This window comes from Hemibagrus wyckioides, linkage group LG11, assembly GCF_019097595.1.
Source record: "Hemibagrus wyckioides isolate EC202008001 linkage group LG11, SWU_Hwy_1.0, whole genome shotgun sequence".
NCBI lineage: Eukaryota > Metazoa > Chordata > Actinopteri > Siluriformes > Bagridae > Hemibagrus > Hemibagrus wyckioides.
In genome coordinates, this window is record NC_080720.1 from 1382435 (window position 1) to 1407414 (window position 24980).

Genomic DNA, 24980 nt, shown 5'->3' on the forward strand with positions numbered 1-24980 from the left:
TATAATATATATAAAGTCATCTATAAAGTGCTCCTTAAATATATTACAAATTTAAACCACCAATGTTATAATGTTTGTCTCGAAAATAACATTATTATTATTATTATTATTATTATTATTTATTAGATTCCTGTCGAGGAGGAAATTAGACACTTGGTGTTGTTTAGTTGTCATTTTTTGCAATGTACCACAATAAACAAACAACACAAGGAACAACGTGAGTTATATTATTTATTTGTTTTTAAAGCTGAATAAATATTTGTAAACAATAAAAATTAGGGGAGAAAAGGACGAGGTCCCACCGAGATTTGAACTCGGATCGCTGGATTCAAAGTCCAGAGTGCTAACCATTACACCATGGGACCAGACGCGTGCAAGAATTGCCGGAACTGTTCCTTATAAAGCAAATACTTCGTACCAGTCTTTTCTAAGCGGTAGTTTTATTCATTCCAAATTTTGTTAAAATTACATCCGACTGTCAAATCCTCAGCTCTTAAAATTCAGTTACAACACATAGATCATGATAATAAATATTAGACCTTGAATGCTAACAACGATGCTAAAAAGATGTTAGTCTTCTTGACAAATGTTAACAAGCTAGCTAAACCTGTCCGCAATTTACGACATTTCCGGGACACTTTCAGTGTGGTACACTAATGTTGAAGGTAATGAACTATATTTCTTAAGTGATTATTTATAATTACAGCTTGTAATTCATTTACAGTGGAAAAAACACGCTATGGTGAACTGTCTAGCGTTTGATAGGTAACGAGTCGTTTCATGGAATAACCGCGAGAGGGCGCTGCTCCTAATTTTTTTCATAGACTATTGCTAGCATGTTTTGCTAACAACTCCAGTACGTCAACATGGTCGCCATTTTGAAAAGGGCAAGATTCAAGCGGAAGCCTGTTCAGCTCTGTGGAGACATTCTGCTCTGTACAGTGATCAAAAACAGCTGTAACTCGCTTTATGTTTTTTTAACCAATTTTCACAAAAATTGTCTTTAATCCAGACGTCAACATTCATGTATATTTCTCTTCCGGTCATTTACCTTAAATATAGATTAATTTCTGGCGTATTTACTGTAAGAGTCACCTTTCAAGCTGTAGTCTTTCTTTCCGGTCAATTAATTTTGTCAAAAATATGTCAAAAATATTTCATTAAACATTTTTAACCAATTGAACAAGAAAGAACGGTAAAACTGTTAGGTTTAATAAATAAATAAATAGTAAATTTTTTTTTTTTTAAAAAGTAACTGAAAGAGTCGCCTCTTGTTCGTGAGCTGATTCGACTCACTAAATGCATCCGGATTTTATTTCAGTAATTCAAACAACTCGCCTATTGTTCTTAATGGTAATATACAAAATGTTATTTTGTACCGAACCTAATCATATAAATAAAACCCTATAATCATCACACTGTGTAAATAATAGCGTCTGATATGTGATTCACCTAAAAGAGCCGATTCAAAGAACCGACTCGTTAGTGAACGACACATCAGCGCTTTGTGGCAGTCAGTCAGAGGCAGTCAGGCAGTAACTTTAAGTCTTCTGACAGTTTACAGATTCTTGGTTTCTGTGTTATTATTAACCTTGAAGAGAGAATAAAGAGATACTGGTGAGGAAATGACTGTTTACAGCTGCTATAACGGAAGCGACAACAGGAACTCGCGTGTTTCATTGCCGTTACACGTCACTCTTAATGGATTTATAAAGTGTGTAATCTCCGGTGTATTGCTCTGCTGTCAGAGGAATAAGATAATAAACGTCATCACCTACTCTACATTATATTGTATAAGTTAGCTTGTGAGCTATTTATTTATCTCTGAGTGATCATGTGACCAGCGCAGTGTTTGCAGTCGTGACCCATGAAGGATGTTTTCTTTGCTATTTCTGTTCAAAGACTCCAAACGAACAATCAAACTCCACAAGCCACATTCTTTTGTCTTTTCCTGGACATTATTTCAGTGTACAGATGTGACTTTAGTCACAGACGCTGTAAACAAATCCACTACAACAATAAGTCAGGGCTATGGAAATAAATAAAAAAATATGAATGAATAAATAAATAAAGCCCTGTAAGCCTGGATTGTTCGAGCACGTCGGAGAGTAACGAGCCGGCTCTTTCTTTCTGTTGGAGGTAGCAGACGTGCACCAGTCCGGTTGGTTTCTTCACATTCCTCTTCGCGCTCTTCTGTGCTGCATGACGATTGGCTGGACAACCTTGACCTTTGACCCACGGTGATGCAATCCCATTGTAAAGCTCTTTCCCGCACATTCCAGCGTGATGTTTGTGTTCTCTGCAGAGTTCACGGCCTGTTGCATCACGTACACACGTCCAGCACGCACAGAGGAGATGGACAGAGGGGGAGAAAAAAAGGTTTTGTTGTTCACAAGCCAGTCCACCTTCTGATCCGATCAGGAGAAAGACGAGATTTTAAACACAAAACTGCTTCCTTTAATCATCAGAAGATCAGAGTTTTGCTGCTTCATGTGATCTTCACTCATGTCTATAAAAGTAAAAAACTCATGGAAGCCTGGATGATAAATCTTCTCACTTTTAGCTAAAGTTGCTTTATTTGTAGCTTCAAACACCTCACTATAGAGTTAAACACCTCACTGTAGAGTTAAACACCTCACTATAGAGTTAAACACCTCACTGTAGAGTTAAACACCTCACCATAGAGTTAAAAACCTCACTGTAGAGTTAAACACCTCACTGTAGAGTTAAACACTCACTATAGAGTTAAACACCTCACTATAGAGTTAAACACCTCACTATAGAGTTAAAAACCTCACTGTAGAGTTAAACACCTCACTGTAGAGTTAAACACCTCACTATAGAGTTAAACACCTCACTGTAGAGTTAAACACCTCACTATAGAGTTAAACACCTCACTGTAGAGTTAAACACCTCACTGTAGAGTTAAACACTCACTGTAGAGTTAAACACCTCACTACAGAGTTAAACACCTCACCATAGAGTTAAAAACCTCACTGTAGAGTTAAACACCTTACTGTAGAGTTAAACACCTCACTGTAGAGTTAAACACCTCACTATAGAGTTAAAAACCTCACTGTAGAGTTAAACACCTTACTGTAGAGTTAAACACCTCACTGTAGAGTTAAACACCTCACCATAGAGTTAAAAACCTCACTGTAGAGTTAAACACCTTACTGTAGAGTTAAACACCTCACTGTAGAGTTAAACACCTTACTGTAGAGTTAAACACCTCACTGTAGAGTTAAACACCTCACTATAGAGTTAAACACCTTACTGTAGAGTTAAACACCTCACTGTAGAGTTAAACACCTCACTGTAGAGTTAAAGCGGGCAAAAGCATGTTGCATGAGTAACTGATTCTGAGTAACCGCTAATAAACCGACGAGATAAAAAAACACCTGATTTGATCTCAGCGTGTCGATGTGAAGTTGTTGTACATTTTTAAAATAAGTAGGGGAGAGCGGGGACGGTTGCAACATGGGGCAGTTGCAACAAGGCTTATTTCTCCAATCAGGAATGAGCTAGAGTGACAATACTCATACTGCACATGCTGGAAGAAGACTTTATCGTGTTTCTGAAGCATTTCCAACACAACACTAAGTCCTCAGTGGATGCTAAAGTTCTGTTTATACTGGACAACCACAAGACAATTCCATTGTCTCTACAGAAAGAGACAAATGGGATGCATTTGTCTCTTTCTGTAGAGACAATGGAATTGTCTTGCTTTCCTTTCCACCTCACTGCTCTCACAAACTACAGCCACTGGATTGTACTGTTTATGGTCCTCTAAAACGAGCTGTGAATTCCTTCTGTGACTCATGGATGAAGAGCCACCCAGGGCTGGCAATGTCAATTTATGACATTCCTGGGATTGTTAGGTTGGCCCTGCCTTTGGCAGCAACACCAGCAAATGTGCAGTCAGGTTTTAGGTGCACTGGTATTTGGCCATTTAATTGGGAGGTCTTCCAAAATGTTGACTTTGCACCATCTTTGGTGACAGACCGTCCTCCTCCATCCACTGCAGCTCCACCAGTTCCATCTGCTCTGCCTACACCTCCTGCAGATTCTGTCTCCAGCTGGCTCAACCACTGCCACCTGTGCTGCCCGCACCTGCTGGAACTGCACAAGAGACACCTTCCCGTATCAATTTCTCACCTGAGACCCTACAACCTCACCCTACTGTTATTTTATTACTCTTTGTCTTTATCAGTTTAACCAATTTAACTCTGTCTGTTCACAAATAAAATAAAGAAATTGCAGTATGATGTTATATAATGTATTTTTTAATTACAAATTTTGGCTTTCTACTAAAAACGGTCACTGAGAAACTGAAGAAAATACAAAAAGTGTTTCAACCGTCCCTGCTCCCCCCTACACAAGGAATCCCCTGAAACACTGTGTAGCATTTGTGCAATTGCAGAGTTGCATATCGCTGCTTTAAAATAAGTCAGTGTTATGCATGAGGTTGATTAAAGGCTGCTGCTGATCTCAACATCAGCACCAAAAAACACATTTAATTTAATTTAATTCTTTAATCCAAACAGGAAGTGGATGTGTTTTATATTAAAGCTGTGATTTGTAATATTTTCTTGTTCTTTTTTTTTATAATCCTATAGTTTTAAAGCTGTGGTTCACAATCTTTGTCTTGTTGTGCATTTTTCGTTTCAGGTTTGTTTCCTTTTTTTCTGGCCCTGAAATTAGCTCCTCTCATATCTGATTCACTTCACATTCTAAATTTTGCATCTTTAAACACAATCTGCTAAACTTCTGGGTGCTTTTTTTTTTTCTTCCTTCCCCTCCCCCGATTTCACACTTTCACACCCTGACACGCCCCTCTCCCCCCTCAACATTCAAGATTCAAGATTCAAGAAGCTTTATTGTCATTTCAACCACATATAGCTGACGCAGTACATAGTGAAATGAAACGTTTCTCCAGGACCTGGTGCTACAGAAACATACAACTACAAAGAGTTCAACACAAAAAAAATAAAAATAAAAAGATTCATCAGACTGCACACAGAAATGACAACATCACAGACTGCAGCTTTAAACAAATTCATTTAAAATTATCTTCGTCTTCTGAAAGGAGCTTTCTGGAATATTTAGCACTTATTTCGAAGAGCTGCAGTGAAACATCACCCAGTGTTCAGTGTATTGCGTTTCTGTTCAAGCCTGGGGGCGGAGCTTATTTACGGGCCAGAAAACAAACAGTACACAACACTATAGCATCGTGCATTATGGTGAATTTTACGAATTAAAGTCTGAATTAAAGGTGAATTAAAAAAAGGTCAAAAAACAGCTGAGTCATGGCGCTGTAGTCTAACTCAGACACACACACACACACACACACAGTGTTAAGTTATGTAATTTACTGAAATAACAGCGCTGAATTCAAACGTTTGACTCAGGATCTGAGAAACAGGATCTTCAGCACACACTGCAAAGTAAACTCATCACAGCAACATGAGACGGCTTGTCTGATGGAGAATCAATAAAAATCCTAAATATTAAAACTAAAAAAAAATTAATAAGGCTTGATAAAGATCAGGGTGGATTTGTAAAGATTTGGTGTGTGTCTTGACAAAAACAAACAATTTTATGATTTCTTTACGCCATGTTTCAGTTGTGTTAATAATAATAATAATAATAATGATGATAATAATTATTATGATGATGACGATAACAATAAAAAAAAAATAATAGTAATAATATAATAGTAATAATAATGATAATGAAACTTCATCAAAATGTTTTATTTCCAAATCATTTGATTGTTTAATTAAATAATTTCCCTCTAGAATGTCACCTACATCAATACATCAATTTATTTATTTGTACCCTTTCACCATTTGGGGGGGCGGAGCTACTCATCTAACCTCAACTTGTGACGTCATAAAATCTCAGGCTGTAAGGATTTATGCATCAATCACCTCTGACATGCAAATGATTCGAAAATGCCCAAACATTTCCCCCGCAGGACATGGGCGGCTGAAGCTCCGCAGCTAGCTCACTGACCGAGACGACGGTGATAAGATGTGTAAGATGTGGTGACGTCGAAATCTGACGCATAATAACAGAAGAAAAAACAAAATAAATATGGTTTCATCTTTCATCAATGTGTCAAGAAAACAGAACGCTGTGAGAGTACATATGCTAGGACAAGGACTACATGTGACATCAGGGACTTGTTGCCTGCTAGCATGAATGTTGTCATTTTGTTAGCCTAATTATTTTTATCATTAATAAGCATTAATTACAGAATAACACCGTAAATAACAATGTTATTAAAGTGTTTACAGCGGATGTGTTTAGGAACAAATAGTTGTCCCAGGATCATAAACAAAGCCATACACACCTCCAGACAATAGCATGCACGCACACGCGCACACACACACACACACACACACACACACACACACACGCGCACACACACACACACACACACACACACACACTGGTGAGTGGTGGACAGATGGAAACAGGATAACGGAAAGCTGCCGCCCCTCCCCCCCACGCACAATACCAACTCGTAGCTCGCTGCACGCCTCAGCGTGGCCTCTTCCTCTCATTCCTACACATCAGCTCTTTCTGTTTTTTCCCCTCTTCCCTTCACCTCATGCTCTGACATTCACACCAAACTGAACAGCTCTGCCCTTGACGTAACCCCACCACACACACACACACAAACACACAAACGTACATACATACATACATACATACATACATACATACATACATACATACATACATACATACGTACATACGTACATACATACATACATACATACATACATACATACGTACATACGTAAATTCATGCTTGGAAGCATGTAAGCAATTTTCTTCTCTGATTCGTATCATGGGGCTCATGCTAGGGTGTACATACACACACACACACACACACTAGGCCCCCCAGATGCACGCATACCTCAAGGACTGCATTATTGCACAAGACATGGACACACCCATGTGAAAGAGTGAGAAGCCCATGGGTGCACTGACCCACATCAGCACACACTCAAAAACATCCCATCAGGGTTGCCAGATCTGTGTAAGGAAAAAAATCACTATGTGAAACTGAATTAAAAGCAGGACTTAAAAATGTGACCTGAGCTACACTGTGATGTCATATCTATACACAGGGGGCATGGCCATCTGTGAGCCCTTACTGTCTTTATGATAAAATCCATGTGCTCTTTATAATCCATAAAGTTTTATTTTTTCCCATGACAGTACACCTCCACGTGTTTATTCCTCTTACACCACAATGATTTTTTTTTCCACAAATACAATTTCAGATACTAAACAATGACATGTCATAATTTTTATCCATTTCTAGTAACACTTAATGTCCAGTTCTGGTTCTGTTAAAGACAGCAGCTGGTCATTTTACTGAGAAACCACAAAAAGGTGTAAACTCCTGAAGTGTCCTGACGATGTGGAGAACTTCAAGTTCCAGCTTCACCTGCACTGACACGGGAGACTCCTTACACACACACAAACACACACATACACACACACTGATACAGAGCACTGACACTGGAGACTCCTTACACACACACATACACACACATACACACACACTGATACAGAGCACTGACACTGGAGACTCCTTACACACACAAACACACACATACACACACACTGATACAGAGCACTGACACTGGAGACTCCTTTCACACATCACACATACACACACACTGATACAGAGCACTGACACTGGAGACTCCTCACACACACAAACACACACATACACACACACTGATACAGAGCACTGACACTGGAGACTCCTCACACACACAAACACACACATACACACACACTGATACAGAGCACTGACACTGGAGACTCCTCACACACACAAACACACACATACACACACACTGATACAGAGCACTGACACTGGAGACTCCTTTCACACATCACACACACACACATACACACACACTGATACAGAGCACTGACACTGGAGACTCCTTACACACACACATACACACACACTGATACAGAGCACTGACACTGGAGACTCCTTTCACACATCACACACACACACACACACACATTTTATTTCTTACTTATGTGAATGTGCTATGAAGCTATAATGCAATGTGGAGAGGTGGATTGTGTGATGCAGGTCTGGCAGATATAGTCTAATCTATTTGATGAGTGTGTGGTGGGAAAAAAAAGATGTTGCAGGGCTTTGTTAATTAAAAATAAATGGAATATCTGTGGTTTAAGAGGAATAAATCAGTCAGGGAAGATTATTATTATTATTATTATTATTATTATTATTATTATTATATTGTTGTTGTTGTTATTGTTGTTGCTGTGATTTCAGTGATCCAGGATGGAAATTCTAATGTAATAAATCCAGTGTGTATAAATAGAACAGTGAGTGAAATCCGTGGATCTGGCAACCCCGCATCCCGTGACTCCCACATGTTTATTAAACCTGCTTATTTTTAAAAAAAAATATTTATTGCACTTAAACATGAAGGAGAAACCTGGAGCTCTATTCGCATTTGTTTTTATTATTCCTTCTTAATTTTATATATGTATACATATATATTCGTTTTCTCACGCGGACCGAGCGAGTTGTTTACCTCTTCCCCTGTGTGACGTCACGACACACCCCTTACGCGCGTACGTGTGTGTGTGTCTGTGTGTGTGTGTGTGTGTGTGTGTGTGTGTGGGTGGGTGTCGTCCCAAACGTCGGAACGTGAGCGAACGGGGCGCGTGGCGTGGCCCTTAAAAAAAAAGACAGAAAGAAAGAATGAGCTCGGAGGAGCGCGCGCTTGGTCCGGTCACCGCGCGGAGGATCTGAGGCGGGGCGTCGTTACAACCGATCCCCCTTTTTTCTATTGGGGTCCAAGTTCGACGTGTGTGTGTGTGTGTGCGATTTTTTTTAACGTGGGTTCAAAGTTTGTATATGCGCGTGTGGTTTTCGTCATACGCTCCAGAAGGCTGGCGCGCGTGCCTCTGTTTTATTTTATCGCTCGCGGAAACGACAAGAAATGGAAGAAAAATATTAATAATAATAATAATAATAATAATAATAATGGATGCATATGATTTTTGACGCGTCTCCGCATTCTTCTCCTCCACGCCTCGGTGTGTGCTAGAGCTGGCGCCAACTTCTCGCCATAGGAATGAGATAAACACACACGCACGCGCGCACGCACGCACACACACACACACACACACACGTTTACGAAAGGAAAAAAAACAGAAAAGTTCCAGGGCACCGGAGTGAGCAACGAGCAACCCGCGAGGAGAAACGGGATAAAGAGAAAGTTGCACGGTACGGAGCTGAACTGGATTAAAGTGGAGCGGCGGAGACGTGAGGGGCAAGACTGCGAAACAAAAGCGCTGGCGCGTGCTAACGTTAAAGAAGCGATCATAAATAATAACAATAACAACACTAATCCTGCTCGAGCGCGCGCGCGTTCCGCTGATTGCGCTTTTTTAAAAATACCTCACTCGCGCTGAATAGTATCCTAACTTTACTGTCTTAAACACGAGGAACTTTCACATTGTCACACAGTACCGTGTGTGTGTGTGTGTGTGTGTGTGTAGGTTACATTAATGCATGTGCACGCGGGACAGAAAGAAAGCGAGAGAGAGAGAGAGAGAGAAAAACGCTTGACGGAAACGAGACGAGGAAAAACGCAGTCACGGAAAAGCTGGGAGAGGAAGAGGAGCACACACTGATGTGAAAAGGAATGCAAAAGAACTCGGGTAAGAAAGCAAACCCGCGCGTGTGTGTGTGTGTGTGTTTGTCCTGTTAGCACTGCAGCTTCCTGCAGCCATTTGCAGCTGCGACATCATATAGGACACATACGTACACACACACACACACACATTCCTTGTTTAATCTTGATGCACTGTTGTGTGTCATTAATGTGATAAAGTACAACTTTCTCTGACTAAATAAAAATTTCACGCATTTAAACACTCAAATCATCATCATCAGGATTCATTTAAAGATTGTTTTCTTTTTAATCTTTTTTTAAAAGACATTTCTTGACTTCATGACGAAAAACATTCTCTCTCTCGCTCTCTCTCTCTCTCTCTCTCTCACACACACACACACACACACACACACACATTCAAAAGAAACCAAAAAAAGCTGAACATAAAATAATTCCTGTGTTTAAAGATTTTACAATTTTTAGCATTTTTATTTATTTTTATAAATATTCCTTCCATTATTTTAACCTCTGAGCTGCAGGTGCTTTCTAATGATCAGAAATCTGAAACCTGAGGAATATGTTCCTCATCCTTTACAGAAAACTTCCTTCTTATTTGTTAGTTTGTGTTAAATTTCTACAAAAACACAACACACACACACACTCTCTATTTACACTGTGATCAATTAGAAACGATTCAAAAGATTTATTTACATTTCCACTCAGACTTCTTTTCAAAATGAATATTCATGGGAATTATACAAATACTGTATTTCACATTTTACTGGCTGGTTGATTGATTGATTGATTGATTGATTGATTGATGAGGACAATATTTAGTTTCCCTTCAACACTCCAGGGGAGAGCACGCTGCTGTATGGCGAGTGTGTTTTATTTACACTGTAGTTGTGTTTTATTCAGCCGGAAAGCGAGTGTGTGTTTTATCTGATCTGCAGATTTCAGAAAGAAATAATCGTTAGGATCGAGATTTATAGATTTATATTATTTATAAAGATTTATATTATGTAAAAGATTTTATTATAAGACAACACTTTCATCTTGATCACACATAATAAATCCCTGATTTATTTAGTTTAATATGTAAATAATAACAAATATTTAATAATAAAACATTAAATATGTTTATAATCATCCGCTCAGTTAAAGACATCGGAGTTCTGGACTCTGATTGGTCATTAAGGGTGTTGATTAATTCTCTCAAACAGCAGCTCTGACTGATTAGAGTAAAGCACCGACTCTTATCGTTTCCATAGCAACACGACAGTTTTTTTTTCACTACACAAAGATCAGAAGAAGAGGAATAAAACACTTCATGATGTGAGGCAGGAATCAGTCACACACTCACACACAGATATACATACATACATATATATATATATATATATATATATGTATATATATGTATATAAATATACACACAGATATATACACACACACACACACACACACTGTCTTGTTCCTCACCAAATGTGTAATGATTCATATACAGGGTGTGTGTTTAATTTTTTGACAGCCATGTTAATGGAGGCTGAAGAGCTTCTATGCTGGTAAAATTAGACCCTACACACACACACACACACACACACACTATTGAGTTGCATTAGCTCAGTGTTGATCGCCGGCTCTGGAGCGGCCGCTGCTGTGGTGTTGAAACCTTAAAGCTTGTGTGTGTGTGTGTGATTGTACACACAGTTCTCTATTACATTCTGTGATCTGATTGCGAATGAGAAGTTTGTCCAAAGCTCCAGATGTTCCTGCTTCTGAAATTCTGGCTTCTTTTTCCACCAAACACCAGTCCAGTACTGAAAGTTCCAGATGTGTTTTGGTTCCTTCCTCCACACTGGGAATGTAGAGCAGCAGGAGGTGGAGCAACTGATAGTGGAGGGGGAAAGTGGGCGGGGCAAACAACAAGACAAGGAGAATGTTATCAGATGGACGGTTCAGTCACTTTGGTTGTACATGTTGGTTCCTGACCCAGTGGCTGAGTCTCGATGTGCTGCCACGAGCTTAAGGTCTTTCCTTAACGTCAATAAATCCTGCAGCACAAATAAACAGATACTTTATCAAATTATTTATTTATTTATTCTTAAGCGTCTTTAAGAAGATTGTTTTGGACGTCAGAGAAGCAGCAGATCGAGACTGGTTTCTTGCTAACACCTGAGTGCATTAGCGGGCTACGTTACTAAGTTTGGATTGCATCAGAGAAGAAAAAGCTTAAAAGTTTCTTTCTGTTTGTTTTCGTCAGTGTGATGATAAGTTTATGCTGAGTTTCTGCACCTCAAAGATGTTTGATATCATGTGCTGTAAGAAGATTCTAGTGATAATTATTTTCACAGTGTTTATAGATCACATCAGATCGATGTTGCTTGCTGTTTATTAGCGCTAAAGCGTACGCTAGCGGAATGAAACACACAGATTGATAACTCAAACTGTTACTCTAGTGATGATGATGCTTTTTTAAAAAAGCCTTCATGTTTGTCGTTCGTTAGCATGGTGTTAGCGGGCTATCTGTGCCGAGCTGTACGCTGAACTGTGAGCGGCCATTTTGATTTGACGCCACTTGCTGAACTCGGGGACGATGAGACTGTTCCCGAGGAGTCGAGTGTGTATTTTCTTTCCATTTGTTATTTATTTATTTTTTTCTAGTCCTGGGTCATTCTGTCGCCATGGTGATCATATCCAGCGGTTTAATAAAACATTACTTCCTGTCAGAGTTCCTTTTTTTTTGCGACGGCGCAGTTAAAAAAACATCTTGATACTCCGCAGATGTGTCCTGCAGCTCCGAGACGTTCTCACGGGGGAAAAATGTTTTGAAATAAAATATAAATCTATTAAATAACCACAATGTGGAGGGCTGGAAACGATTCAGCGTCATGGTAACAGCCCGATGTAGCTGCGTTAATAATGTAATTGAAACGTGGCCTCATGTTTGGGTCGTTATTGTGGTCGTGTTCGTTTTGGGAGTAGGAATGTGTGTGTGTGTGTGTGTGTGTGTGCCATTTATGTAACTGTAGAAAGAAGCTGTGAGGCCTTGACTGGAGCGCTGTAGAGGCCCGTCTAAGGGGAGGCCGTGTGTGTGTGTGTGTTCACGATATAGAGGGACCCTGTACGGAAGTAAAGGAAAGAGAGGAAGGAGGAGTCACTCATGCTCTCTGATCGTGTGTGTGTATGTGTGTGTGTGTGTGTGTGTGTGTGTTAAACACACATGAGGGGAATAACATCCTCACACACTGAAGCTCGGAGTGACAGAGTGCGAGTTTCTCATCCACCTCTTTAACCGTTAGCGCTCCTTCCTACCCCAGTGTGTGGCTCGGGAGAATGAGGGTGGGGCAGTTATGTAAGGAGGAACACATGACGGGGCGTGCTGTTACAGGAAAACAATCCACTGCGGCTGCTGAGCTCCGGCCCTGACGTGAGAGACGTGAGCTGAATATTAATCATTACACCTTTAACTGTAGACAGAGAAACGTCCGTCTATTTGGAGTAAACACGCTGTGTGTGTGTGTGTGTGTGTGTGTATTATTAACAACTATTATACTATTATAACTATTATACTCCTCTTAACAACACTTCCTGTGTGGTTTATTCCTCTCTCACCACAGCACTACACTTACAGGGTTTTATTAATTATAAAGAATGACACTTCTGACTTTTATCCGTTTATAGTTACATTACACACACACTCACACACACACACACACACTGCTTGTAACACAATTGCACAACATCAACAACCTGTTTAAACATTCTGGTTAGTTTAACTGGTTAATAAGATAAATATACACTACTCACAAAAAATTAAGGATATTTGGCTTTTGGGTGAAATTTATGGAAAATGTAAAAAGTTCACACTACAGTGATTATTATATCATGAAAGTAGGACATTTAAGTAGAAGCTGCAATGGTGATTTCCTCATCTCAAACAATTTATTGAAACAAAAGCCAACAACAGTGGTGGGTATACCACAACAAAAAATGTCAGTGTCTCAATAATTTGTCATGTGCCCTTGACCATCAATTACAGCTTGACCACGACGTCTCATGCTGTTCACGAGTCGACTTATTGTCTGATGAGGCATGGCATTCCACTCTTCTTGAAGGGCGGCCCTCAGGTCATTGAGGTTCTGGGGTGCAGGGTTACGAGCCTCTACACGGCGACTCGGCTGATCCCAGAGGTTTTCTATGGGATTCGGGTCTGGAGAAAGTGCAGGCCACTCCATTTGAGGTACCCCAGCCTCCAGCAGCCGTTCCCTAATGATGCTCCTCGATGACCTGGAGCATTGTCGTCCATGAAGATGAAATTAGGCCTGCATTGTTCATGCAGGGACACAATGACTGGATTAATGATGTTATTCAGGTAGTATTGGCTTGTCACTGTACCATTCACAATATGTAGGGCAGTTCTGTATTGAGTGGACACACCTGCCCAGACTGTAACACCACCACAACAGTGGCTGATGCATAGCGCTCTCCTTGACGTCTCCAACATCGTTGGGTCCATCATTTCTGCTCAACGTGAATCGACTTTCATCAGAGAACAGCACTGAGGCCCACCGGTCCCTCGTCCAGCGTAAATGCTCCCTGGCCCGACGCCTGTGCCTGGGGGTGTGGTCAGGTACCCTTGCAGGTCATCTAGCACGCAGACCACGCTGATGTAAACGGTTTCAAATGGTCTGACGTGACACTTGGGTTCCTCTCACCTCCCTTAAATGTGCCTGGAGTTGAGTGGCATTCATCATCCGGTTCCGCAGGGCACTGTTCACAATGAAGCGGTCATCAACGTGGGATGTGGCCAAAGGACGTCCACTTCTGTGCCTTTCTGTGACTCTTCCAGTCTCTCTGTATCTCTGTCCCAACCTGCTGATGACACTCTGACACTCTAAGCTCAGTGGCCACTTCCCTCTGAGAACATCCTGTTTGAAGCCTCACAATGGTGAGGTTCTGTTGATCAGTTGTTAGGTGTGGTCTTGGTCTCATGATGTCAAAATGTGAACAGCATGATGAAGAGAACTGTTTAAATACCAATTCTAATGGAACCAGAAAATTTATTGGTGGATTCATGGATCAAACACCAGTTGTGAATTTTGCCGTTAAGCACCTTGTTAGAGAACAGCAAGTTCTGCAGAAAGTACTGAAACACTGAACAGTTGGACATGTGCATTCAAAAGGGTAGAGAAGGTCAAATTAAGTTCACCTGGAAAGGTTATAGTGCATTTTAGGTGCATCCTGAAATTTTACCCGAAAGCCCAATATCCTTAACTTTTTGTGAGTAGTGTATACTACTCACAAAAAGTTAAGGATATTGGGCTTTCGGGTGAAATTTCAGGATGCACCTATATATATATAATAAGTGTCACTTTACTGAGAAACTGCAAAGAAGCGTAAACTGTTCTGTGATTGTTTTATGGATCTCTGTGCTGCTCTGTGATTGGTTCATGGAGCTCTGTGCTGCTCTGTGATTGGTTCATGGAGCTCTGTGCTGATCTGTGATTGGTTCATGGAACTCTGTGCTGTTCTGTGATTGGTTCATGGAACTCTGTGCTGTTCTGTGATTGGTTCAATGAGGTCTGTGCTGCTCTGTGATTGGTATAATAGATAACTAATATAAAAAAATATATAAAGAAAACACTCAGTAATTTTATTTTAATCTAATAATTTATTGTCATAAATTTTTTAGTTGATTCTCTGTTGTTTACTTTATAGTTGTTTTATATAATTGATCCAAAACATTTTTAATCATTTAAAAATATTTTTGTTTTTTTATTTTATTTAAAAACAGTTAATGTAATGCCAGAACAATGCATTTATTTATTTCGTAAATAAAATAAACATATTTCATTTTAAACTTTATTAATTTTTTAAAAAAAAGATTTGAATAATTTTATATCTGAAAAAGTTCACAGCTAATAATAATAATAATAGTAATAATAATTATTATTATTAATTTATTTATTTATTTTACACTGCATCATTTAGTAGTTTAAAAAATTGGCTTTAAAGTAAGAAAAAGTTGTATTCATTTTTTAAATTGATAAATAAAATAATAACCCAGAACTAATAATCTTTTTATTTTTATTTGTAATATTTTATTTAAACTGTATAATAATAATAATAATTTATTATTATTATTATTATTATTATTATTATTATTATTATTATTGTCATTGTTGTTGTTGTTGTTGTTTTATTATTTAACATTTTTATCCTGTTGCAGTTTCTGGTCTGTTCTGTGCCGAGCCGATCTGTAAGAAATGTTTTTTATAACACGGAGATAGCGTTACGTAAATACGGTGTGTGTAGGTGGTGAAGGACGAGGTCAGCGTTTCACTAAAGCTTTGATTGACGTCGAGTCTCTACACGTGATTTACGTTCTCCAGCAGATGTATTTTGCCACAAGTTCTAGGAAAAACCGAGATGTTTGGTGGAAAATATCTTTTCTGAGTGTATCTTAGTGGAGGCCTGTGTGTGTGTGTGTATGTGTGTGTGTGTCGGAGGAAAAGAGAGAGACTGTAGTGCAGCCTGGCGAGGTCTCTGCTGAAAGGTTCATTTAAGGACACCAGAATTTAATGTGTGTTCTGGACCTGAACTGACCCAACTGGCTCTCACACACACACACACACACAGGCTGGAACTGGTATAACTGTTATTGAGGAAGTGTGGAGGGTTTTGTGAGTGTTGTTAGTGTCGAGTGTGTGTGTGTGTGTGATGCACGTGTGAAGAGTATTGTGTGTGTGTCGTGTGAGACTAGTGTGTGAAGTATGTTGTGTGTGTGTGTGTGTGTGTCAGAGCCAGCATAGATACTGTAGGTGGGTGGCAGTAACTCAATCTCAAAGTGCCTTTTATTTTTGTGTAAAACCAGATTGGGGCGGGGCTACCTATGAGCTCAGAGTATGATGTCACTGATTCCCTCAGATATAAACCAACCGTGTCTGATATGCAAATTAGTGTAGATTATATGTAACATTTTATCTACAAATGTTAGCTTGTGAAATATTTCTCTGGTTGTCGTGGCAACGCTGCTGTCGGTGATGATGATGATGATGTAAATGGTCGCTAATGTGATCTAGATTACTAGCAGTTGGCTAAGTGGCTAGCAAAGTTAGCTCACATTACAGGTTATAACGCTGTATTAGATGACATGGAAACCCGATCCGTTCTAATTTGCATATTCATGAATATCCATAGAGTTCTGCATTTTAATGAGGGTGAAGGTGTGCAGATGTTCGTAGAACGTTTTATTTCCACGTCACTGCAGTGTTCTGACGAGGGGTCAAAGGTCACACAGAATAAACAAACGTCTCACTCTGACATCTACACACACACACACTCCTGTTTAAATGTGTCACGCAGTGTATGTATGGCTAGGTGCAAAAGTTTGTGCCCCCTTTACTATACTGTTATTGTAACTCCATTGTACGCTTAAAAATAAAATAAAATAAAAGTAAAAAATATTTTTCCTATTGATACATAGAGAAAACTTTTTTTTCTGATGTTTATACACAGTATTGTGAGTGTTTGTGTTGTTTATAATGAAATAAAAAGTTTTGTTTCTTGGTACACTAAAACGAATTGTCCCCTGGGTGCATAAACTTTCGCTCTCGACTATACATATGTAATCTATAATCGCGGCTAGCTCAAGGCCGAGCGCGTCACTGTGCCTGGCGTTAACTTTGTCCCGTTTTTCAGAAGAAGGTGATTATAGATTTCAGACTGGAGTGGTGAGTCATTCTGTCCTCACGTGTCCTGAAATGTTTCCACGTGTCCCTCAGTATCGCACATGACCTCAGCGGGACTTGGACCGGAGTGTAAACTTCATGTCCATGCGCTCAGGACTCAGAGCTCAGTTCTGATCCACATCCGTCATCTGCTGGTCGTTTCCTCCGAGTTTAAAGCTGAGTGCAGTGAAGTGAGTTACTCGGAACATCCCGAGGTCATTTATTCGTCTTTTTCACTCGTCTTCATCTCTGACCTTCACAGAGCGCTGACACCGGAGACTCCTTCCATACATCTCACATGAGCACGTGTCACATAAACACATGATTACTGACAGAAATCTGTTTATTTATCGGATTGTTCGCTGTACACATCCACGTGAACGAGCTGTTGCTATAGCAACCATAATGTATCAGAGCAAGCACATTAATATAAACCTGCGCTACTGTCAGTGCTGCTGTTCTGGAGAATTAATCAACTAATCAGCTAATGTGTGTGTGTGTGTGTGTGTGTGTGAGAGAGAGAGTGAGTGAGTGTGTGTGTGTGTGTTTGTGTGTTTAGTTACACTATATTAGATGATACGGACGCTGAAACATGAACCTTTCTAATTTGCATATTCATAAATATTCATAGAGTCTGGCATTTTAATGAGGGTAAAGGTGTGCAGATGTTTGTACAACCAGGTTTCCCAAATTCTCACCCAAAATTCTTACCCAAAACTTTGATAAAAATTGAATAACAAATATTTTAATAAATGTTAATTAAAGCGTAATAATAAAAAACGGGAATTTTAATAATAAAAATATAAATAAACATTTAATACAATTATTAAAATGTTAGTAATAAAAAAGTTAATGAATGAAAGTTTATTTCAATAATATATTATTATTATTATTATTATTATTATATATATATAAATAATATAAAATATAAAAATATAAATATAATATAAAAATACAAAATATATAAAAATGGAATGAATGAAAAAATGAAAAAGAAATGAATAAATATGATAAAATATTTTAAATGAATGTTAATTATAGAAATGTTAATAAGATAAATCTAAATATATGCTAATAACATAAAAAAATACATAAATAGGAATTTTTGTTCACTGTTATTAATTTACTATAATTATTCTTTTTAAATAGTCTAGGAAAATAATAAACACCTTTCGACCAATCATAAAGCAGAATTCAGCAGGTCTGATAGATGGAGCTCGGACTCGTTTCTTTTTCCTGAAGATAAATGTAATGCTAACGCTTCAGAAAGTTTGTAAGAATCTGCTGTTGTACTTCCTTTACATTAGTGACGTTTTTAGTACTTTTTGCTACGCCAATGTTTTTTGAGATAAATTTTAAAAAATCAGATTTTATCTTATAGAAAAACTTTAGTAGTGTCTGTTCTGTTACGCTAATATATTACACTGGAACCTCAGCATATGAATTTAATCCATTCTGGAGGCGAGTTCTTGAGGTAAAAATTTGTATTGAAATAAATTTTCCCTTAAGAAATAATGTAAATACACATAATCCGTTCCAGCCACCCAGAATATGAGCAATATTCCCAATATGAAGTGTATGTAAACTCTATGGCTGCTTACTGAGAAAGAACTGACCCAGGCCAAGCATTCCATGTCAAGGCTCCTCACAGGAAGTCGTGCCACCAAGTTTGGGCTAAAAATAGAACAGACCACCCACAACACCAATCTGTCAACAAAAAAACACCCCAAAGGCAGCGCTGGTTTCGTGGGTTGACTCTCTCAGAACAACTTTCACTGACTGAAAAAAAAATATATGTAAAATTCATAAACTGGCTTCGCTTGGCTTTCCACTGACGCTAACTAGTTTTGAAAGGCTCCCAGACGTACGTGTGACTTAGCCAGCGTTCGGTTCGGTTCATTCGTTTGCAGAAAATGCTTCATATGCCGAAGTATATATGATTTCTTGCTAAATTTAAATTCTTAAGGTGAAAATTCATAAGGTTCATAAGGAGGTTCCACTGTACTAGCTAGAACTAGCTTTGAGGAGGAATAAAGCTACACGTTTTACATTTTATTGAATTATTATTCTAACTAAAATAAGGCTAAAGTACAACATGTGAGTACTTTTATTATTCTTTATTATTAGGTACAATACGATTCAGAGTTCAGTTCAGCTTTATACATCAAATTAAAAAACGTGTTTAAAAAGAAAATAACGAAACAACTTAAATAAATAAATATATATGAAATTCTGAAATTATTTGTTTATATCTCTCTCAAACTGGCGGCACATCAGACCATGAAATCGGATTGAAAGATTTAAACTAAGAATAAATCCAGAGTAAAAAACAAAAAACACTGAATGACTTTCATTATTTATTTATTTATTTATGATTTGTATTTCTAGTTAAAATGTAACAGAACACTTGTATTTATTCAAAGAACAAAACATTATAGACAATAGGATAATTTTTAAAGAAGTATGTGTTTCTGTTTAGGAAGGAATTCTGAAAAATTTGGAACAACTAATAAATATGACTGGAAAAGAAATTCTGCTTTTTCGTGTCTAAAAACTTGCTGTGGAATTTCATCTGAATCTAAAACTAAACCCAAAATGACTAAAACATGAGGTGTATTTTTAAACTAAACCTAAATTTTTATGTTAAAATTAATACTGTAAAGAATGACTTTTATATTCTAATAGACTGAACAAAAATTAAAATTAATTTTACTTTAATTTCAATTTTATGTACATTGTTTTGTTTCTTTTCGCGTTTTTTTTACTCAGTTCACTACTGACATTTAACAACAAACATTTAATTTTTTACTTTTTAATTTAATTTAATTATTTTTATTTGTTGCTAAATTGTTACTTCATCAATTATAAAAAGGTACATTATTAAACACTTCAGTTTTCACTTCTCTGTCCAGGCCATAAAGCGTCCTTTTGTGAGCTTCCTGACCAATCAGAGGCGTTCGTCCTGAGTGTTTTGGTCATTTCCAGGCTGATCATTAATCCCGCCTCACGCTAATCTCGCTCGCTCGCTGTTCAAGATATTAGCTGCAGTTCATATTGCACAATGTGTTTTTCTATATTCTTTCCACTCTGAGCGAGAGACCGGGTCGAGCGGTCAAATGATCACACGTGATCATGTGACCACCCGATGATCACGTGACCTCCAGGGTTTAGAGTTTAAACATTAAAGTGAAGGAGACGGATGGCTGGATGAAGTCACTCTGTGTTTCAACATCAGTGTACAGTCTGTACAGAGACCAGCAGAAATCAATAGAACTGAGCAGAGGTCAGGATCCAGCTGAGAAAAATATAGGACAATAAAAATCAACACTGACTCACCATGACTCTGACTCACCATGACACTGACTCACTATGACTCTGACTCACCATGACACTGACTCACCATGACTCTGATTCAACATGACACTGACTCACCATGACACTGACTCACCATGACACTGACTCACCATGACTCTGACTCACCATGACACTGACTCACTATGACTCTGACTCACCATGACACTGACTCACCATGACTCTGACTCACCATGACACTGACTCACCATGACTCTGAGTCACCATGACTCTGACTCACCATGACACTGACTCACCATGACACTGGCTCACCATGACTCTGTCTCACCATGACACTGACTCACCATGACTCTGACTCGCCATAACTCTGACTCGCCATGACTCTGACTTGCTACGACGCTGACTCACCATGACTCTGACTCACCATGATACAGACTCACCATGCTACTGACTCACCAATGAAATGAAAAATGAAACAATGAAACAGCCTTTATTTGTCACATATACATTACAGCACAGTGAAATTCTTTCTTCGCATATCCCATCCTTGGAGGTTGGGGTCAGAGCGCAGGGTCAGCCATGATACGGCGCCCCTGGAGCAGAGAGGGTTAAGGGCCTTGCTCAAGGGCCCAACAGTGAGCGTGTTTGTGATCGTGAACGTGGTTGTGATCATGAGCGTGTTTTTGATCGTGAGCGTGTTTTGGATTGTGAGCGTGTTTGTGATCGTGAACGTGGTTGTGATCATGAGCGTGTTTTTGATCGTGAGCGTGTTTGTGATCGTGAGCGTGTTTGTGATCGTGAGCGTGTTTGTGATCGTGTTTTGGATTGTGAGCGTGTTTGTGATTGTGAGCGTGTTTTGGATCGTGAGCGTGTTTGTGATCGTGAGCGTGTTTTGGATTGTGAGTGTGTTTGTGAGCGTGAGCATGTTTTGGATTGTGAGCGTGTTTGTGATCGTGAGCGTGTTTGTGATTGTGAGTGTGTTTTGGATTGTGAGTGTGTTTGTGAGCGTGAGCGTGTTTGTGATCGTGAGCGTGTTTTGGATTGTGAGTGTGTTTGTGAGCGTGAGCGTGTTTGTGATCGTGAGCGTGTTTTGGATTGTGAGTGTGTTTGTGAGCGTGAGCATGTTTTGGATTGTGAGCGTGTTTTTGATCGTGAGCGTGTTTGTGATCGTGAGCGTGTTTTTGATCGTGAGCGTGTTTGTGATCGTGAGCGTGTTTTTGATCGTGAGCGTGTTTTTGATCGTGAGCGTGTTTGTGATCGTGAGCGTGTTTGTGATCGTGAGCGTGTTTGTGATCGTGTTTTGGATCGTGATCGTGTTTGTGATCGTGAGCGTGTTTGTGATCGTGAGCGTGTTTGTGATCGTGAGCGTGTTTGTGATCGTGTTTTGGATCGTGATCGTGTTTTGGATCGTGTTTTGGATTGTGAGCGTGTTTGTGATCGTGAGCGTGTTTGTGATCGTGAGCGTGTTTGTGATCGTGTTTTGGATTGTGAGCGTGTTTGTGATCGTGAGCGTGTTTGTGATCGTGATCGTGTTTGTGATCGTGAGCGTGTTTGTGATCGTGTTTTGGATTGTGAGCGTGTTTGTGATTGTGAGCGTGTTTTGGATCGTGAGCGTGTTTGTGATCGTGAGCGTGTTTTGGATTGTGAGTGTGTTTGTGAGCGTGAGCATGTTTTGGATTGTGAGCGTGTTTGTGATCGTGAGCGTGTTTTGGATTGTGAGCGTGTTTTGGATTGTGAGTGTGTTTGTGAGCGTGAGCATGTTTTGGATTGTGAGTGTGTTTGTGATCGTGAGCGTGTTTGTGATCGTGAGCGTGTTTTGGATTGTGAGTGTGTTTGTGAGCGTGAGCATGTTTGTGATTGTGAGCGTGTTTTGGATCGTGAGCGTGTTTGTGATCGTGAGCGTGTTTTTGATCGTGAGCGTGTTTTTGATCGTGAGCGTGTTTGTGATCGTGAGCGTGTTTGTGATCGTGAGCGTGTTTGTGATCGTGTTTTGGATCGTGATCGTGTTTTGGATCGTGTTTTGGATTGTGAGCGTGTTTGTGATCGCGAGCGTGTTTGTGAGCGTGAGCGTGTTTGTGATCGTGTTTTGGATTTTGAGCGTGTTTGTGATCGTGAGCGTGTTTGTGATCGTGATCGTGTTTGTGATCGTGAGCGTGTTTGTGATCGTGTTTTGGCTCGTGAGCGTGTTTGTGATTGTGAGCGTGTTTTGGATCGTGAGCGTGTTTGTGATCGTGAGCGTGTTTTGGATTGTGAGTGTGTTTGTGAGCGTGAGCATGTTTTGGATTGTGAGCGTGTTTGTGATCGTGAGCGTGTTTGTGATCGTGAGTGTGTTTTGGATTGTGAGCGTGTTTGTGATCGTGAGCGTGTTTTGGATTGTGAGCGTGTTTTGGATTGTGAGCGTGTTTGTGATCGTGAGTGTGTTTTGGATTGTGAGCGTGTTTGTGATCATGAGCGTGTTTTTGATCGTGAGCGTGTTTGTGATCGTGAGTGTGTTTTGGATTGTGAGCGTGTTTGTGATCGTGAGCGTGTTTTGGATTGTGAGCGTGTTTTGGATTGTGAGCGTGTTTGTGATCGTGAGTGTGTTTTGGATTGTGAGCGTGTTTGTGATCGTGAGCGTGTTTTGGATTGTGAGCGTGTTTTGGATTGTGAGTGTGTTTGTGATCGTGAGCGTGTTTGTGATCGTGAGCGTGTTTTGGATTGTGAGTGTGTTTGTGATCGTGAGCGTGTTTGTGATCGTGAGCGTGTTTTGGATCGTGAGCGTGTTTGTGATCGTGAGCGTGTTTGTGATCGTGAGCGTGTTTTTGATCGTGAGCGTGTTTTTGATCGTGAGCGTGTTTGTGATCGTGAGCGTGTTTGTGATCATGAGCGTGTTTTGGATCGTGAGCGTGTTTGTGATCGTGAGCATGTTTTGGATCGTGAGCATGTTTGTGATCGTGTTTGTGATCGTGTTTGTGATCGTGAGCGTGTTTGTGATCGTGAGCGTGTTTGTGATCGTGAGTGTGTTTGTGATTGTGAGCGTGTTTGTGATCGTGAGTGTGTTTTGGATTGTGAGCGTGTTTGTGAGCGTGTTTGTGATCATGAGCGTGTTTTGGATCGTGAGCGTGTTTTGGATTGTGAGCATGTTTTGGATCGTGAGCATGTTTGTGATCGTGTTTGTGATCGTGAGCGTGTTTGTGATCGTGAGCGTGTTTTGGATCGTTAGCGTGTTTGTGATCGTGAGTGTGTTTTGGATCGTGTTTGTGATCATGATCGTGTTTGTGATCGTGTTTGTGATTGTGAGCCTGTTTTGGATCGTGAGCGTGTTTGTGATCGTGAGTGTGTTTTTGATCGTGAGCATGTTTTTGATCGCGAGCGTGTTTGTGATCGTGAGCGTGTTTTGGATTGTGAGTGTGTTTGTGATCGTGAGCGTGTTTTGGATTGTGAGTGTGTTTGTGATCATGAGCGTGTTTTGGATTGTGAGTGTGTTTGTGATCGTGAGCATGTTTGTGATCGTGAGCGTGTTTTGGATTGTGAGCGTGTTTGTGAGCGTGTTTGTGATCGTGAGCATGTTTTGGATCGTGAGCATGTTTGTGATCGTGTTTGTGATCGTGAGCATGTTTTGGATCGTGATCATGTTTGTGATCGTGAGCGTGTTTTGGATTGTGAGTGTGTTTGTGATCGTGAGCGTGTTTGTGATCGTGAGTGTGTTTTGGATTGTGAGCGTGTTTGTGATCGTGAGCGTGTTTGTGATCATGAGCGTGTTTTGGATCGTGAGCGTGTTTGTGATTGTGAGCATGTTTTGGATCGTGAGCATGTTTGTGATCGTGAGCGTGTTTTGGATTGTGATCGTGTTTGTGATCGTGAGCGTGTTTTGGATCGTGAGCGTGTTTTGGATCGTGAGCGTGTTTGTGATCGTGAGCGTGTTTGTGATTGTGTTTAGGATCGTGAGCATGTTTTGGATCGTGTTTGTGATCATGATCGTGTTTGTGATTGTGTTTTGGATTGTGAGCGTGTTTGTGATCGTGAGTGTGTTTTGGATTGTGAGCGTGTTTGTGATCGTGAGTGTGTTTTGGATCATGAGCGTGTTTTGGATTGTGAGCGTGTTTGTGATCATGTTTTGGATCATGAGCGTGTTTGTGATCGTGAGCATGTTTTGGATCATGAGCGTGTTTGTGATCGTGAGTGTGTTTTGGATTGTGAGCGTGTTTGTGATCGTGTTTGTGATCGTGAGCGTGTTTTGGATTGTGAGCGTGTTTTGGAT

At 39.7% G+C, this 24980-nt stretch overlaps 1 protein-coding gene and 1 non-coding gene across 4 annotated transcripts in view; one reads left to right on the forward strand and one right to left on the reverse strand.

The window, feature by feature from the left end:
* Window positions 1-293: 293 nt before the first annotated feature.
* trnaq-uug (transfer RNA glutamine (anticodon UUG)) lies at window positions 294-365 on the reverse strand. Its single transcript has one exon. It is a non-coding gene; the product is annotated as a tRNA-Gln (tRNA).
* An 8324-nt stretch (window positions 366-8689) lies between these two features.
* Window positions 8690-24980, forward strand: part of vdrb (vitamin D receptor b) — a 31122-nt gene continuing 14831 nt past the window's right edge. The window contains exons 1-2 of one of the 3 annotated variants that reach the window (XM_058402387.1): window positions 8690-9343; window positions 9580-9741. In XM_058402387.1, the coding sequence (XP_058258370.1) occupies window positions 9726-9741 (16 nt within the window). In that variant the 5' untranslated portion in view covers window positions 8690-9343; window positions 9580-9725. Of the gene's footprint in view, window positions 9344-9579; window positions 9742-12953; window positions 13135-24980 lie in introns of those variants that run through there. The other 2 variants (XM_058402386.1, XM_058402388.1) reach the window with 2 other exon arrangements.